General features: G+C 46.5%; 1 protein-coding gene across 2 annotated transcripts in view; it reads left to right on the top strand.

Annotated features, from left to right (window-relative positions):
* The window catches only part of SENP6 (SUMO specific peptidase 6), a 755,486-nt gene that overhangs the window by 188,516 nt on the left and 547,951 nt on the right, over positions 1 to 19,019 (top strand). For both annotated transcript variants that reach the window (XM_085610971.1, XM_085610972.1), the window contains one exon: positions 4,394 to 4,498. In XM_085610971.1, coding sequence (XP_085467097.1) covers positions 4,394 to 4,498 — 105 coding nt within the window. The remainder of the gene's footprint in view (positions 1 to 4,393; positions 4,499 to 19,019) is intronic.

Here is a 19,019-nt window from a genome sequence, read left to right on the forward strand (position 1 = left end):
AGCCACGTGGGAGCCAGCAAATGGCAAGCCTGTGGGCTAAATGAACCCCACAACAGTAGGTACAGCATGTCTCTCTCAAGACAGCGCATGCACGCCGTCAAAAAGCTGAGACCTAAAACACAATTCCGGTCCCAAACAGTAGATGGTGGAATAATAAATAATGCACAGCATGTAAATAATGAAAATTCTTCAAGCTGCAAGATTATTCCCATAGCGAAGTAACCATTTTGGATTGTAAGTGGTCGTTTGCCTCCTTGTATTATGAGGTTAGTGAAAACAATTAGAGATAGGATTGCAGGATGAACGTGACATGATCTGCGAGAGGGGTAACCAATGTGGCAGTGTCTCAAAGGTCAGTTTAGTCTTCTATGATGACTAAAGAAGATCGTGAAAATATTCAGTTGGTTGGCGTTGTATGCTAAGGCAGAGAAGCGTCGCCCCACTGCTATTTCAGCAGTGCATAAAAGAACATTTTATTTGAAAGGTTTTATATAGCGCTAGCTAGACCCGGAGGTATCAGAGCGCTTTACATGATTATCAGACCATAGTTGCAGGTTACATCGTTACAAAGGTTACATAGTTATTAGAGCATAGCTACATAGTTACATGTTAAGTCGAGACAAACAATAAGGACATATGCGTAAGGGAAAAAGCAGGCAAGAGGAGAGATTCAGGGGAGAGGGGGGGTGGGAGCAGGGTAAGTAGACAGCGAATGAAGGAGGGAAAAGAGGAGGGGGAGGGTGAGAGACAGCATGAACGAAGAGGGGGAGGGTGACTGGGGCAGGACGTTATTATATTATTTTTCTGTGTGCCACTCTGAGTCGGGGCTGGGCTCTGTGACGCCAGAGCACAGTGAGGAGTGCACATAAGGGCCGACCTAATCGTCATGCGCACTTAGCATGTTCTTCATGGGACAGTGTTGCACAGCCTTGTGGAGAACATATCTAGCCTCCCAGGCACTTCCCGAGCAGCCAAACAGACCGCTCAGACCAATCAGGACACTGAGCAGCTCACTCTCATGATTGACTGGGAGAGTCCGGTAGCCTGGATGCTTCCAGTGCTTGCAGCAGATCTGACAGCAAAACACACAAGATGATGGACGGAATGTTGCACATTGGCAAAACATTCACCCCCAGTCACAGATCTGGGTTTAATCCATCGTTATTTTGCTCACCACACCACCCCAGTTCAGACATGGCCATATGCAAATCAGTCTTGACCCTGTGCCTCATGGGAACAGTCCAGCCCGAACTGCCAAGCCTTGTCTTCCCTGGACCGGAATCAAGCATCCTAGGACCGGTTTCAGGGTTTCACCCCTCTTCAGCCAGGATAGCTTGGCTCCAGTGGCGTAGTGAGCACGGGACCCACGTCTGGGCATACCCTTCCCACATAGGGCGAACAGCAAAACACACAAGATGATGGACGGAATGTTGCACATTGGCAAAACATTCACCCAAGTCACAGATCTGGGTTTAATCCATCGTTGTTTTGCTCACCATTCCACCCCAGTTCAGACATGGCCATATGCAAATCAGTCTTGACCCTGTGCCTCATGGGAACAGTCCAGCCCGAACTGCCAAGCCTAGTCTTCCCTGGACCGGAATCAAGCATCCTAGGACCGGTTTCGGGGTTTCACCCCGATTCAGCCAGGATAGCTTAACTCCAGTGGCGTAGTGAGCACGGGACCCACGTCTGGGCATACCCTTCCCACATAGGGCGAACAGCAAAACACACAAGATGATGGACGGAATGTTGCACATTGGCAAAACATTCACCCCCAGTCACAGATCTGATTCAGAGGCATGCGGCAGACTGGCGTTAAAGGTACGTTTTTTTCTTCTTAATCCAGAACCCCCACTCCCCCCGCCCAACCATGCCTGTTCCGAGGCAGCCGCCCCTGTATGACTATGTAGGGTTGAGTGGGATTTGTTTTTTTTGTTTTGTTCAGGCTAGTGTTGGTATGGGTAGATATGCAGTGTGCAAGGTTTGTATTCCTGTTCTCTCCATAGCAAAGTTGGTTTCCCATCATATTTGTACTTCAATGGAAAAGTGATGTTTTTATGCTGCTTCCATGTTTTGAATGAGCCTTACATTCCTTAAGTCTTTTTTGTAGTACTGCTAGTGCCACTGATATCCTGGATCTCTACAGCAAAAAAGTTTATTATACAGAGCCATGAGCTGATATATGTAACACGTTTTAGTTAACTGGGCTTTTGTTGCAGTAGTCCCCCTCCCCCCACGCCCCCCCACTTATTGCCTTTAACTGTTATGTGCTGGGTTCCTGCTAACCTGGTACCTAGTGCCGGGGGTCTTTCCTCCAAAATAAGGTAACTGATACCCAATTGGCCAGACCTTTAGCATACCTGTAAGCCCTTAGTAAGTGGTACCTAGGGCATAGGTACTAAAGAGGCCGCCTAGGAGCTGCAGCATATCTTGTGCCACTCTAAGGGACCCAGCACCAACACTCTGGCAGACTGCCTCTGCAGGCTGTGTGACAAGGTGCTCTAAAAAATAAACGCAACTTTGCACATATCCTACATGTAATATTTGTAAGTCACCCCTACAAAGGTGGCACAAATAGCTAGTCAAAAGGTTTGTTTACACTCAAGTTAGTACCTCCCCTAGGGTGTGCTACCTGAAGTGAACATGACTAGGAAATGTCCATCTTGGTTTTTGGTGTATTTAGGTCTTCTGGATTAGGGTTATATAGAGAGGTTGTAGTCGCCCTTAAGGTAGGTAGGCAGGCCATTGGCTACTACCGGACACTCCCTGTAATGCCCCTAAATACAGTATTTAGGTGTCACCCCGATTCCAGAACATCAGATTTGACTGACGCAAAGAAGTGGACAAAAGAAGAATGCTGACCCGAGGACAGAGGAGCAATGACTGACTTTGCGCCAACCTGCCAGCTGCTCTCGATCATTGTGGAGAAACCAACTCGTCCTGCCGCTTTACAGACTCCAGGAAACCAGGAGGACTGCCAGTGCAACGCATATCGCCAGAGAACTCCCCCGGAGTGGAGGACCTAATCCCCTGCCGTCGCAGGGCCCAAAGAAGCAGGGTCTGATACATCTTCATGCCGCTTACTGGGACTACAGATGTTGAAGCTGCCCAGGAAGAGGTTGCCATGCTCCCACAGGTCAGATCCGTCCTTCCTTCAAGTGTGGAGATGCCAGGAGTGACCGGAGCCGCAAAGTTGGCGTACCTAATCCTTGCAGCAACCATGGCTTATTGTGTCCTGTCCGGACACCGACACCTAGGAAGACCGACCTGTACGTCGAGGGACTACAGTGACAACGAGACTTGCATTGAGAGTGGCACAGCTGGCACGTTTGCCCGCCCCTCTTCTTCAAAACCATACTTAGAGAGAGCCTCGGCCTACCGCCACCTGACACCTCAAAGTGCCAAACAACTACCAGTGTTTCCTACTGCACAGATCAGACACCTAAACGCACCACTGCACCCGAGCCCCACAGCCAAAGGAGAAGCGGACCAACAGTGTCCTACGTGCCCGAGCATCTCAAGGACCAAACTCCCCTGTGAGTTTACCCGGACTGGTCTTCCAGCTCCAGCTTGAAGCCTTTTTCTGATCGAGCTGTTCACCATTGAAGTGAACGGGGCACTCATCGCCGAAACACACCTCTGCATCAGTATTCCCCAGAGCCTCCCAAAGTGACCTTTTGGTGTGACCCCATACTCCACTTAAGTCCAGCAGAAGGATCCTGTAAGTTGCTGACAAGTGCACGAAGGCCCTATAGTTCCCCCCCCCCCCCCCCCGCACACCCCGCCCATAGGATAACATTACCGTTCCAGAAATTGTGTGGACTTTTTGAAACCTGAAACAATTTCTTAAATAAAAAGTACTTACCCAATTCCGATAATCTTGGTGTCTAAATTCATATAAAAATCTGTGGTATTTTTATAAATTGGTGTTGGATTTCTTTGAGTGTGTCTCCCTTACTGACTTTGTGTGCGTAATAAGTGCTCAGCACTACCCTCTGGTGGGCCTAGCTGCTCACCCACACTACCACAATAGAGCATTTGGGTTGTCATTTTTGCCTCTGTCAGCCAATTGGGGTTTGTGTGGACTCTTTACACAATGCACCTCATTTTGGCCCACTATATGAAGAGCCAGTCTCCTACCCAAGTTAAACCATGTGTAATGGAAGTGTGCATGATCCTGCAAGTTTTAAGCTTTCAGTTGAATGAGACCGGATTAGCTGTCATACACAATATACATGTTATTGTTCTCTGTAAAAAAAAAAACATAGTGAGATCATTATATACACCTATAGCTTTATTATCCTTTATTGGGAAATGGCGTTTTATACATTTTTATTGGTTTTATTGCTAATGATGTCTATCAACTTATCGTTTTTCTTTATATTCACAGTGACAATACCCAAAATATGTCTGTATCACAAGGAACAATACTTCACGGTAGACGTTTTCACCATGCAAATTCGCAGATGTCAGCAGTGAAAACTGCAGCACAAAGGTAACAGAAACTCACTTTGAAACCTTTTGTTTTCTGGTTTGCTACAGTTAATAAATTCTACCTCAGCATTTCATAAGTTGAAGAAAGACTGGCCTTATTTTCCAGCTCAAAATAGTCTACAACAGGGCCAGTATCTCTCAGAGCTACCCTGCACCCTTAGATGCAGTACACTTATGGTTACTGTCTGGGTTGGTAGGAATTCCCTTCCTTTCAAACCAAATGTTTCAGGACTTAATGAACATATATATTTGTTTACCCTGAATGTGGACAAAAAATGGCTTCTCGTGGTGAGATTGTTAAAGTAAATTTTTTAACACTTATTACTGTGATCAAAAATCATGCATTCCCTTCTATGGGAAAACTTGTCAAAGTTGTTACCATTTCTGGGCAAAAGGTGCAAACCCTTTCTCTATTGTCTGGTTTCGCTAACTTATGGGTCAGTGTTGTTGATGGGACTTGGGTAAATAATGCCCTTCTTCATCATTTTCTGTGCTTTTCTCCTGATCCCCTGAGAGTGTTCCAGAGTTTTCTCGCCTTTTTGTTCAGCCATCAGCCTATAGTCTCATTAGTCTCAAAACGTGGCTTTCATCTCTTTTTTCCCCCCACAATGTGTAAGTGACCTCTCAAATTGAGCACAAGGATTGAGGTCTGACACCTTGCCTAATGGTGCCTTGGTGGTGAGATGACCTTTCAGTGTCGAGCTTAAGTAGAGGTACTTAATGTTAAGGGAGGGCACATATTTGATCTTGATTTATCTGTCAAGACACTGATACAATTTGGTTATTACTGGCTTCGCATGCAAAATCTGTGGTAGAGAATTTACATTCCTTATTGACAGATTTATGAATGGTGTGCATTTGTATTGTAATTATAATTTACCATTCAGGCATTTCTGTTGGTTTGAAAGGGATTTGTTTCTTGTTGTCCCATGTTGGGCTCATCTGCAGAAGTTAGTTGACAGCCACAAAACTGGCAAATATTTGCGGGTACTCCTGGAATAAATGTGCTTTTGTGTGGGAAAGGGAGTAAAAATCCTCAGAAAATTGATGGAGCTGCATGTTGAAGTATTTTTTCACATGCATGTTTTCCCCTGGGAGCAAAAAACATTGCAAAAGTACTTTAATGTGATATTTTTGCTTCTGGAAATTTCAGCGTACAAAACTGTATGTACACATTTCTTTGTGTGTTAATAACAGCATATTGGTGCTTCTCAGGAGATATGCTATCATTACATCACATACAGTACATCACAAATAAATTCATCAGTTTTTGCATGGCGGAGGAATACCTCGAGGGTCCCATTTTGTACTTTTATACTATTTGGTTAATGTGTGTGCATGTATATAAACATATATTTACGTTTATATATAGTTTTTGTAATGTTATGTCTCTTAAATTGAATAGAGATAGGAAGGAGTCTTTAGTGTTAATTGGTAGTTAAGTGTTTCTATAGTTTAGAGATGCATTTTGAGGTTTCGTGGTTGGCAAGTGTTAAGGGGTAGCACAAGGTTGTCCCTACCATGCCTCCTTATGCTTTTTTTTGGGAAACATTTTTAGGACACTGGGACAGAGTCCGTGACTGCTGTAATAGCTGTCACAACATTTTCTTCAGCGGTTGTTGCTGGCCAATAAGATATTATGTGTATTTATATAGTGCCCAAGTCACCTGGGAGGGTATACTGACGCTGAAGCAGGAGCTTTAGTAATGATGTATGCAAAGGCATGACTGCTGGATCTGGTTCTGCGTATGTGGGAGAGGGGATGTGCAAGGAGGAGTTTGGGTGAGCGGAAGTGTCTGGTAGTTTTGTTGAAGTTTATACCGTTGTTGAGGTACCTGGGGCCAGTGTTGAATGATGCTTAGTATGTGTGCGTGAGAAGTTGAGTGCTCGTTTGTGTATTGGGTGCCAGTGGAGCTCCTCGAGGTCCAGGGTAATGGGCTTGTGGGATGGGAGATTGAAAGTGAGGGCGAGGGTGAGCCTGGCCGCTGAGTGTTGTATGGTCTGGAGTCTTCTGGTCATTTGAGAGTGGATTCCAGCATAGCGTGTTACTGTAGTCCAGCTTGCTGGTGATGAGGGCTTGGTTGATCGTTCTGCAAATGCTGGTGGGGAGCTATTTGAATATCTTTTTGAGCATCTTCAGTTTGTGGTAGCAAAGGACTGAGACTATTCACTTAAACGTTCATGGTAAGCCTGTTGTCGATTTACTCTCCAGAGATCGCATGGTACTGTAGTAGGTCCCGTGATTCACCATTGGCCGACGAGGAAAAAAAAAATGTTTCCTCAACCAATGAGTTTGAGTTTGAGTTTAAGGAATTTGTAGAGCGCTCATACACCAGGCGGTTTCTTGGCGCTATGTAATTACTACTGCTCAAGGGGCATAACAGCTGAGGGAACAGGGTGGTTAGGATACGAAGGCTTCAGTAAAGAGAAATGTTTTGAGGTCTTTGCGGAATAAGGAATATTGGGAGCAAGACCTCAGTTGGAGTGGGAGAGAGTTCCAAAAGGCGGGGGCCGTGGTAGAGAATTTGGAACCTCCCCATTTTTTCCGTTTGAAGCGAGGTACCACCAGTAGTTGCTGGGTTGTAGAGCGCAGTTCTCTAGGGGGGATATAGTCTTGAATGGCTGTGTTAATGAAAGCCGGGGCAGTGCCAGACCGGGCTTTAAAGATGGTACAGCCAAGCTTGAAAAGAACGCGTTGCCGAACAGGGAGCCAATGGAGGGATCTGAGAAGGGGGGTAATATGTTGTGACCTGGGTGAGTTAAAAACCAGTCGAGCCGCCTGGTTTTGAACTAGTTGTAGGCGTCTCACGAGGTACGCAGTCATGCCATGATAGATGGCATTGCCGTAGTCCAAGCGAGACGTCACCATGGCCAGAAGTATTAGTATAAGGGCAGATGGAGAGAAGAAACGTGAAACTTTCCGGATAGTTCTGAGGGAGAGGAAGGCTGAAGAGACGACGGCACTGACTTGAGAATGGAGAGAGAGTTGATTATTGATTTTGAATCCAAGAGTTTTGACAGAGGGGACCGGCGTGGGTGGGGGACCTAGAGAAGAGGGCCAGAAAGAGGAGGACCATGGACTGGAGCAACCACCCGTCAACACCAATTCCGTTTTGTCGGGATTGAGCTTCAGGTGGTTGAAGTTCATCCAGTCCTGGATGAAAGTCATGATGAACTGAAAGTTAGCAGTTGACGAGAGTTAATGAGAGTTAAGTATTTTTTAAATTTGTGATATTGCAGGAGTCCTGTGGTACATTACGGTCCAGATATTGTTGCTGGGATTCTGCTCATGCACAGAACTGTGCGCAGGAAACCATAACCTCAGTGAATTGTGGTGTACCAAAAAACTCACCTCAGTACCCAGAACCCCTATCCGACTAGTATCAGTGTCTCATTCGTTCTCCGTACTACAGCGAAGCTACCAATGATTAGACAACCCAGAACAAGCGACTTAAGTTACTCTCGTGAATGGTGTGAATCAAGAACACTCTTTCGTCTTTATTCTCATACAAGTCCACAACATGAGTAATCAGAGACACGGAAAGTTTAAAATGTTTATTTTTACCTACGTTCTCTAAGATGCAGTATTTTGGCTAACATAAGCATACAAATGATTAGAAATAAAACCATCAGCATTGTTACAATTCCATAAAACACAAAGGGAGAAATCCTATTATAATGATAGTGGAAACGGGTCTTATGGTGCCTTGTGTTCCACCCTCCCCTGATAGAAGCTAGTTTTATAATAATAGAAGGTCTGTAGGTTTGAATGGGAAATCCCTTAACTCCAAGATCAGCTTAGGTAAATCATATCACAGGATCAGCAGTGATCTGTGTGTCTGGAAAGGTTTTCTCCAAGTGCTAGTATAATGGATGCAATGCTATATTAAAGGCATCAGAGTTTGTAATTGCAGCTGTCTGCTTGTTGTGTCTAGAGCGTGGGCCGATCAACCTGAATTCAACAGCATACATTGTTATTTGACCTTGAAGGCTTCTGCACACAGTGTTCAGACTAAGGTCACGGTGTAAGTCTAGGGATGTGAAAAACAGACCGTTGTGAAGAAAAAGCAAGCAAGCCGTTTTACTTATTATAACAGCCACGTGTAGTGTCGTGTGCAAAAGCGGCAAGATGGCGTTTAACTTCTAAAACGCTTATGCTAACATAGCAATGTGTGCAGGCAGAACCCTGTCTTCACTACACTATCCCCTTGATCAGACCACGAGCAAAATAGGTAAGCAGTGTAGGAACGCAGAGTTCAAGTTCGAGTGAGACAGAACCAAGTTCATATTTTGCCAAACCGGATAATTGGTAGTGAAAAGTTAGAAATTGTGAGGTGGGGAAAAAAAAAAAAAAAGATCAAGCAGGGGCGGTGTACAGCCCAGTCTGTAGCAAAAATAAAAAGTAAAAAATTTGAGTTAATACGTGTTGAAGATGGACGGTTGTCAATTTAATCCATCAATGTATAGGCACTGTATGTTGCAACAGCCTCCAAGAGGAAGTAATTGTAATTGTCAGTAAAGGATTCAGCCATCCAGTCTGATAAAGTAAATGAACATACATGTTCTTCGATAGCTGGAGCCTCTAGCACCATCAGAGGCAAACTTGCGTGTTCTTCAAGATAACTTCGCGCCAGGAAGTCATGGGCCGCTGCACACGTATCCCAATTTCCTGGGATTCCATGCGCAGCCGCAAAGGCCATAATCCTGATACCAGAACAGTCCAACTCATGAGCCGGGCCTAAATCCAGGGCCCATTCAGATGAACAATCTAGGCAATGGAAAACGGGTTGCACGCAAGTAAAGTACGAGAACCGAAAGGACAATCCATAGGCTTCACTCAAAGTGGCCGGAGGTAGTGTTCCATAGTATTCAAGCATACGGTTGCGAAGTTGGAGCAGCCGGGGGAAGGCTGTCAAGTGATAAAAATCGTGCAGCCATTGCCATTGCGGAGCAAGCAAACCAACAATAGCACACCAGCAGCCAAGGCGAGGATTAATGGAAGCCCGCCGAAGACGCTGGAAAAAATAGAATGAAAAAATGCCGGTATCACACCAAATATTGTTTGGAACGCGGTCACAAGGCCAGAGCCCACAACTTTGAAAAAATGCGCCAAGCTAGTTGTTGACGAGACATTTGATATAGTGTGAATCAGAGCACCGAAATGAAGTGGGAGATCAGGATTCAAAAGCGCATGCACCTCTGTACGGGTGTTGGTTACGTGAAGGACAAATATTTCACGAGATGAAGTTGGGGCGACTTCTTTTAGGGACACTAGAGCCCTTATTCTGCTCATCTAGTTGAACTCTCCTTTCAAGGTTGGTTTGGAAGGCCAGATAGATGTATCGAGTCTCCCATGCGGGGGTGGGAAAAGCACATTCTTACAACAGACTACACGTGTGAGTCAGTTACAATGTATGGAATCCCTGCTAGCATCCCGCAATACGCCTCATTATTTAAAAGCAAATTACTACCTTTCGCTAGTAATGTGAAAGTTGGTGTAATAGCTGGCACAGGATTTCCCTTTAAAATATAAGCTAAATTTGGTGCGTGAAAGTTGCACGCGCCATGCAATTGTATATTCTCGCAAACTGAGTGATCAGGCGTGGGAGTGCACTCCTCGCCTTTTAAATAAACCTCTTTACCCTCTCTCAGGCACCTGTATGTGAATGGTAGTGACCAAACTTCATGGAGAAAAGCGCTACCTAATGGTTCATATCTGCCTAAGGCATAGTGTTTCATACATGAACTGAACTTAAACAATGGAAAAGGTAGTGTGATTAACCCATGAATAAGCCACACAGCTGAGTTTGATTCGGCCACAGAAAATGGTAAAGGTTTCAACTTCTCAATATGCAATAGCGAATATGAAGCATCCTTCATGGACATGAACTGTTTATCAGTCAGAAATAACGGCAAAAGTAAAGATGATGTATTCAAGTAGTCCCAGGGAACTTTCCCAGCCTTCAATGTTTGTCCATGCAAACTGCATTATAGAACACAATTGATTTTGACCATGGTATAAGACAGACATGTCATCTTGTGCAATATCCACAACAGATGAAACAATATTATCTAGTGTGTAAATCCTGGAAGAAAGAGTATTAATGCTATTATCAATGACAGCAAGCACTTTTTCCAAATTAGCTTGATCAATAGCCCTTAATCTAGAAGTAGCTTCAATTTGAGATAATTTCCAAACTTTGTTGTAAATAGCATATACCCAGCTCTTGGACCTGCTTCCCACAGGGCCTTTAACAAAATCATTCAAATCAACATTTTTTATTTAATTTTTTTTAATGTTATTTTTTATTGTCATTTACAGGGACAATATACCAAAAAAGCTGGTTACATTGGCTAATGTCTATTACAGTATTACTTCCATTGCAGGTCACATACACAGGTAATGCAGTATCAAGAGTTGTCGTATTTTACATTTTAGATGTATCAAAACGTCTGGATCACCGATCTCTGCCATTGATATGCCTCCTTACTAGACCCAATGGGTTAGTTGCTCAAGTCTGGATCCGAGTCTGCTGCCGGAGGAGCACAGATGTTACCCTGAAATGAATTCCACTTACCCCATACCCGTTTCCACTTTTTGGGACACCCTCTTTGTATAAAAACTGCTTTTTCGGCCACCATTGCGCTATCCATATCTTGACACCATCGTCTCTGCTGGGGGGCTGCTGGCACGCCCCAGTGTTGTGCGATATTGCGTTTTGCCAACGTGATCCCCAGGGTTTCCCTGTCTTGTGCTGCGTGATTAGGTCAGTTGGTTCCCATATATTGAGGAGGCACCTTTTTGGTTCCGGGGGAACCTGAAAACCACATACCCGAGTAATTGTGTCCATAATCTCCTCCCAGTAGTGTGTTATGTGTGGACATTCCCAGAACGTGTGTTAGAATGTGCCCCTTGTCCCACTGCAGACAGAGAGGTGTTTCAGCTCGGCCGATTTTGTAGGGCATGGTTCTAATGTAGTATGTCCTGTGTAAGATTTTCAGTTGCACCAACCGTAGTCGGGACGGGATCGCCACCTCCCTCGGGGACGCCAATGCTTCTTGCCAGTCTTGGTCATCTATGTCTCCAAGGTCCGCCCGCCATTTGTCTCGTAAGGCTAGTGTGGGATCTTTCTGATTATTAATAAGTTTACGAAGGGAAATGGCCCTCTTGGTGAGATGGTCTGTAAGGAGACGGTCCTCGAGTGGGGATGATTCGGGGAGAACCGTGCCTCTAGGTATGGCCCTTGTAAGTGCATGTTTGATTAGTGTGTAGCGAAATAGTTCTGTGTCAGCCATTTGATATGTCGTTTGCAGTTGAGCAAAAGCCACTACTTCTCCCTTTTTCCAAAGGTCCCCGATTCTTGAGATACCAATCGGGTCCCACTGCGCAAACCCCCTACCGTTGCGGAGCGTACCAAGTTTGGGTGTATTCCACAATGGTGTGAGTTGTGTAAGGACTCCCTCCCATCCGAGCGCCCGCTGCGCTATGAACCATGTGCGTATTGTATGCGCGGTGGGACCCATCCATGCATCTTTTTTGTTCTTGTGGTAAAGCGCCCTCAGAGGTCCTTCGGTCCCAAGAGCATGCCGGTCGAGCCGGAGAGCCGGTTCCTCCTGAGGGCCATGGAGCCATTGGTTCACTATAAGTTGTGAGGCCCAGTAGTACAGCCGTATGCTAGGCAAGGCTATTCCCACCCCAGAGGAGCAGTCACACCTCAGCCTCGATTGCCTTAAAGTGAGAGTCTGGGGCCAGGGTGGGTGTATTTTGCAGAGCGTACAGGAATCGCGGGAGAGCCATGATTTTCTCTGGAGGGGGGGCTTAAGATTTCTCTCGTAAAATTGTCCGGAGGTGCTCAGGGGGGGGGGGGGGGAGGGGGAGAGAGTATGGTTTCCCATGCATGCACCTGTGCACCTTTTCTCCTCCTTCCCTCCGTTTGTTTGGGGGGTATGTGGGGACTCCCACAGTTGGGAATGTCACCAGGGTGCCGGGTGTTCTTGCGCCCCCTCAGTGCAGTCAGGCAGTGCGTGGTTCGTTAATGTTCCAGGGAGCACGCTGGCTCCCACCACCAGATCAAGGGGTCTGCAGCAGGGACGCCCAATGTCATTGCACTCTTCCTCCAGTCACCAGGACCAATCGCCACGTTAATGGGGGGGTGGGCCCCGGGGGCTGCTGATACCCCTCACCGCTTTGCCCCCCTACCTGGTGTCTCCTCCGGGGGGGACCTCGAGCCTGTGGTGTCCCCGCTGCGACATGAAGCGGACCGCCGAGGCTCCGAGGCTCTTCTCTTCAGGGAGCCGTTTATGTCCGCTTGTCAGAGAGTGCGAAGCGCAACCGGTCCCTTCCCGGCACCCCAGGCCGCCGCAATGCTGGTGTGTGTCACGGGGGTTCCCTCGGCTCCCAGATGTGCTGCAGTGCTCAGCCTCCCAGGTGCTGCCTCCTTAGTGTCTTGGCCCCCCAGCGCCTCTCACTGCCGCACCGTCGTGTCACCAGGCCGGGCTGGGCCGCGGGTCTCTCAATCACGCGAGACCCAGGCTCCGCGTACGACTGCAGGCCGCTCCTTGTCTCTCGCCCGCAGAACGATGTTTCATCGTCGGCTCCGCCTCAAACTTGAACAGGACGCTCCTGCAGTGGTCCGATGCCCATAACGGTCCTGGGGGGTAGTATTGAAGCAGGATAAGTGCCCGGATTAATTAGGGATGGTTTCGCGCTGGCCGGAGCTCGGCTAGGTTGCGGCCATTATGCTCGGCTGCAAGCCAGTTTTGACATAATTTGCCTACGGAATAGGTAGTAACAGAATTGGAGTTTTCAAAACGGGTATCTACCCTAACTTGTGTATAGCCTGGGGCCAGACCCAGAAAACAATGTTGGCATGAATCTGAACTTTTTTGCCATAATAACCATCCTTGAGGATCCAGGTTGGAAATATTAAAGGAGGTATTAGAAATTAGGGACTGCAAGTCTTCAAGGGACATATCTGTGTGATTATCCCAGGTGGATAAGCACCTAGATCAGGAACGGTAGGGGCAGTGATTTTTTTCTTTTTTTAATTTTTTTTTTTTTTAGAAGAAGCCAATCCAGAGCAAGTAGTTTGAAAAATAGTGGAATTAAAAACAACATATGGTTCGGGATAAGGGACACACAATGTAAAGCCTCGGTGCCCTGCACTTGCCAGGCTTTAGAACCCAAAACAGATTTAAGATCAGTGGTATCCTTCCACAGCTCATAGCCTCCTATAGCTAATTCATCCATAAAGGACTTTGAATACAGTAATTTAGTGTGTGTAAGTCTAACTTTGGAAGTGGAGTTAGCAGACACCTTGAAATAAAATGCTTCAGGATTGGATTCACTAAAATCTGTAAAATATGTACATTTCTTCCATAGAGTTTTCGAACTACCTTCAATGGGAGCTGGACTATGTTCCCATTGTGTATAATTAACAACATTTCTAAATGTATTTGCTTTATGCAGGAAATGATTGCCATAGTGCTGGTAACAAAACAACTGTCTGTAATTCATGGAGTCTAAGTACAAATTTTCAGCATCAAAAGCAGCATAATATTTCAAATCTGTAAAAAAAACTCCAACATCCTGGACATCCCAATCATCAGAACGTATGTTTTGTTTCACAACATCCCCCATAGAAACACAAAGTATATTGGGGACATTAATCACCTCTGTAGGGCCATGAAATTGAAATTTTACAGCATCCCATACAATCCCATCTAACACAGGCCAGGCAGTAATATGAACGAAAGTCTGGTCCCTCTTCATGATGTGTGATGAGGAGTGGGGTGCCAAAGTTCCATCAATTAATCTAATTGCAGATCTTTCGGTAAGATAATTTCCATTCACTAGACGAAAAAAGACAACCACAAATCCAATCAACATGAACAGAAAAATAGATATGAGCACCAGCCAAATGTAAGTCCAAGGGGGAATTAAAAAATGTCTTTTAAACCAAACAGCAAAAATAGAAATATTTGATGTTGTTGAGTTAGTGTCAAATGAAAAACGTGACTGGTCAACTGCACTTGATTGCACTCCAGGCAACTACACATCTGTGGAATAGGTATACTCAGTGTCTTCATGGGGACCACCAGCCGGTGGAGTCAATAAAGGATTAGTAACTGTATGCCTCTCAATGACAATGTCAAGCCTGTTCGTATTTGCCGGTGCCAAAACAGAATTTAATTAGTATTGCTGGACAAGAGACCGCTGGAGTCATACTAAGAAGAATCGGCCACTCGTTGTAGTTTGACATTGTCAATGGAGATGTACCTGTTATCCTTGCGACCAGGAAATGGAGGTAAAATGACTGTTCTTGTACCCTGCACGCCAAGAACTGGAACAGGTGCACGATGAGAGGGGCCGAACTCCTCCAGGTCACTGACTCGAGGTAGCCAGCCAACTACCGGAATCTGAAGTGCCGCATCAGTTGTGGAGGGCAAGTGTTCCTTTGCAAGACTGTCTCGAGCCTCTTGTAGATTTTGTAACAGCAGAATAATCATCTACGTCAAAGGGTGCGGCCGACGGCGCCATGTCTAGACCAGCAAGGTCCGGGACAAACATTTTTATGCCAAAGAGCATTTCGTATGGGGTCCGCCCACCCAGAGACCTTCTAGGGAGATTATGAAGTGCACGCTGAACGCTATACAAATGGGCCAACCAGTTTCTGCCAGTACCTAAAACCCTAGTGTGATAAAGTGCCATCTTTCTTGCATGGTATGCCCCCACTTTTTGCTGAATTGCTGATGTACTTTGACTGAGTGTGCCCTGGGCTCCTGCCAATCAGGGTCCAGGGCCTATGTTCCTTCCCTAAAACTGTTCTGAAACTTAAACCCAATTGGCATCTCTGGCCACATGTCAGTCCCTGGTAAATGGTACACTAGGTACCCTGGGCTTTGTGACCCGGGAAGGCCCCTAAGGACTGCAGCACTTATAGTGGCACCCTTAGAGGACAGACAGGCACACACACACACCCCTCCCCCCTTTTTTTTTGCAGGCTAAGTGTCTGGGTGCAGAACAAAACAGAGAGTCAACATGGCACACATCCCTGCGTTCCAAGCCCAGAACACAACACACACTGCCCTGGCATACATCAGCCCCCCCCCCTCTAGCTGGGTGCCCTATGCCAGTGGTGTGGGTACAGGTGCATGAGCTCTGTGCCCCTACAGTACCCAGGTCCATTCCTGGGCACTGTAAGTGCAGTGTTGCCATCTAAGAGTATATGGTGCTGGGAGATCGTCAACATGAACTCCACAGCACCATGATGGCAACACTGAGAAGTTTGGTATCAAACTTCTCAGCACATTAAACCCGCATTGATGCCAGTGTCGGATTTAATGTACAATGCACGACAGAGGGCATCTTAGAGATGCCCCCTGAACCTAACCTACAATCCACGTCTTGTCTGAGGGGCTGCCTAGGCTGCCACACAGCAAACATGTTGCTGGACCCTGGGTAGAGAGCGATCCGCTCTCCTGGGCCTGCAACAATGCACATCCTGGGCGAGGTGCTAGGTCTCCTCCCCAGCATGCCGCCTTTGTGAACTTCTCCAGGCCACTTGCTGTACTCAGCAACTGGCACCTACCGGTTCTGAACCCCACTCTGGCGGGAAGACAGGCCGGAAACCCAAGGAAGCAAACTGGCCTCTGCCAACCCCACCCCTCAGGTGGGGGAGGTGAGGTGAAGCACATCTCCGGGCTCTCTCCATCTTGAAGATGGGAAGCCCTGCCCAATGCGGACTAGGCCACTGCCCCCCTCCCACAGGAGAGTGGCAGGATAGGGGGTGTACCCACCCCAGGCCAGGGACCCAGTGGTCCCTGCCCTTTACCTGTAACACCCCTAAATGTAGTATTTAGGGGCACCCTGAACCTTCCTTCCTCAGATCCAGATTCCGAAACAGCAAAGATCAAGAAACAAGAATACCTGCCTTGCAGCTGCTAACAAGAGGAAGACCCCAACTGCTTTGACCCCAGCCTTACTGGCCTGTCGACCCTCGAAACTGCTCCTGCTAAACCCCGGCATCTCCAGTGGCTAGCAACCTCACAAACCCCGGAGGACCTGGCTACCTTGTGACTCTAAGCAACTGGGACTCCCCGAGCAGTGGTACTGCTCAAAGCAAGTATCTGACCCCTGGCATCAGCCAGGTACCACGAACCTTGCACACTCTGCACCCGCCAAGCCCGGCCTGTGCTGGAGTGGACAAAGACCCCGAGGACGTCCCCCCGGCGACTGTGACCCCGAATCCAGCACCCAAGGACCCACCTCGACGCTCCTGACGACGCCTGCAGCCTCAGAACCAGGGACCCCTCCAACCGCGACCAGCAGAGGGTAAGATTTCCCCGACACCAAAATGCACCCCTGCACCCGGCTCCCTGCGGCCCCCTGTGCCCAACTTCTGTGTGCCTACCTATCCTCCAACTACCCAACTTACCTCTCGAAGTGGTGGTCACACCTGAAGAATCTTCGTCCCCGAGCTTGCAGCCTTTGATCGTTTTTGAGCTTCTCCATTGCAATCCATTGTGCACCAGACTGCTCAAATGCACCCTGCACCCAGCCGCCCGGGTGCCCCTGGCAGTGCAATCTCTACTCTAATCTACCCATTTGCCCTGAGCAAGTGGCCAGGAGCGCAGTTCCCACAGCCAGCAGCCACCAACCAAGGGCCCCCTGCCCCCATAGGATAAAATTGGGCCTAACTCATTCTGCACCCGGCTGCCCCTTTGCCGCTGAGGGTGTAACAACTGTACTTACCGGACCCTGGGAGACCCCTGAGTCTATGCCCAGAACCTTAACTCTGTCAGTCGAGTACTTACCAAAAGCCGATAACTCTCTTTTCTTCCATAGGGTAACATTGACTGGTTTCACTTGGAAATTCTTCTAAGTGTGGAGTTTCTAAACTTTAAAATATTCACCTAAAATCAACCGAGCAACGAAAATACTCACCTGCTATCAGGAGATATCCCAGTGCTGACCCTGAAAAGTAATTACAACCATACTTACCGCTAATCCAATTTTCTTCCATAGGAAACCCTTGACTTTTTTTTCTGTGAAATTTCTTTCAAGTGTCGATTTTTGCAAACTACAAATATTCTTTCAAAATCGCCTGTATAACCAAAACACATTCTTTCAACTGTTTACAGGTGATGCACCAGTGCTGGATCCAGGATCCAACACAGAGTTAGAAAAAGTAACAATAACCCCACTTACCTGCTAAGTGAATTTCCACCCATAGGATAACATTGGTGATTCTATGAGAAAAAGTTTCAAAAAAGTTTCTAAGTGTCAACTTTTAAAATACTAAAATACTGCTTAAAAATCACTACTGTAACCAAAACGCTTTTACTCAATTGTTTACAGGAAATGTCCCAGGACTGAATCCAGGATCCAGTCCTGTGGTTAGAAAAGTAATCCTTAAAGTAACTAATTGCATTTAACTTGAAATTCCCATTGTGCTCAATGTATTATTGTGTTGCCTATTGCAACCACTGTAACTATTATATTCAAAAGTCTATTGCCTATTGAAAAGTATTTATCCAAAGCATCTCAATCTGAGAAAGTATATTTAGATACCTACTGTTGGTTCTAAAATAAAACTACATATTTGTATACCAAAACCATTGGCCTAGAGTTAAGTTCTTGAGTGTGTGAGACCATTTGCTGACTGAATGTGTACAACAAATGCTTTACTCTGTCCTCGGATACTGCCTTACTGCTCGACCAAGCTACCACTTTAGAGAGTAAGGTTATATCTAACTTTAGCCTCTGCCAAACCTCTGGGGACTGTGGGCTCTGTACACACTGTACCTATTTGGGAACAGTATATACAGAGCCACTTTCTTACACCTAGCTGTCAAGAATTGCTTTAAGTCACTGTTCATTCGTTCCACAACAGAATTGCCCTCAGGCCGGTATGGAGACGAAAATTTGACTTGGATCCCCAAAGACCTCATGGCATCCTTGTACGCCTTAGAGGCGAACACCGGACCCTGGTCCGAATTGAGGATACCACATGCAAAAATTCTCACAAAGACACGCAAATCCCTGATGACAGTTCGAGCATCAGCACTCCTTTGTGGCCAAACCCGTAGAAAACGTGTGCAGGAATCCACTGCAACTAAGATGAACTCAGAGGAGAAAGGACTGCAGTGATCTAAATAAACACCTCCAAGTGGTTTATTAGATATGTACAACTGTGTTTGAGGTGGACGCGCAGCAGTCGAAGGTTTAATCTGCTGGCAAATGTCACAAGTAAGGACATAATCACGAGTCTGTTTATACAACCCGCACCACCAGTAACGTTGTTGCAAGATAGTGGCAATCGCTGAGACACCTGCATGAGTCAAGGTCATGCCTTCGTGAGCGGCTGTTATCAAAGAAAGCCTGTGGTCCGCGTTGGGAATCAACCTTTCACCAATGTTGTTAATTCTCACATAGGGAACTTTATCAGGACTTAAATGATGAGAATATTTAGAAGGGAAACCTCTAGGGTAATTATCTCCCTTCTCTGTCGCAGCAATAG

The sequence above is a fragment of the Triturus cristatus genome, chromosome 6, assembly GCF_964204655.1.
Source record: "Triturus cristatus chromosome 6, aTriCri1.1, whole genome shotgun sequence".
NCBI lineage: Eukaryota > Metazoa > Chordata > Amphibia > Caudata > Salamandridae > Triturus > Triturus cristatus.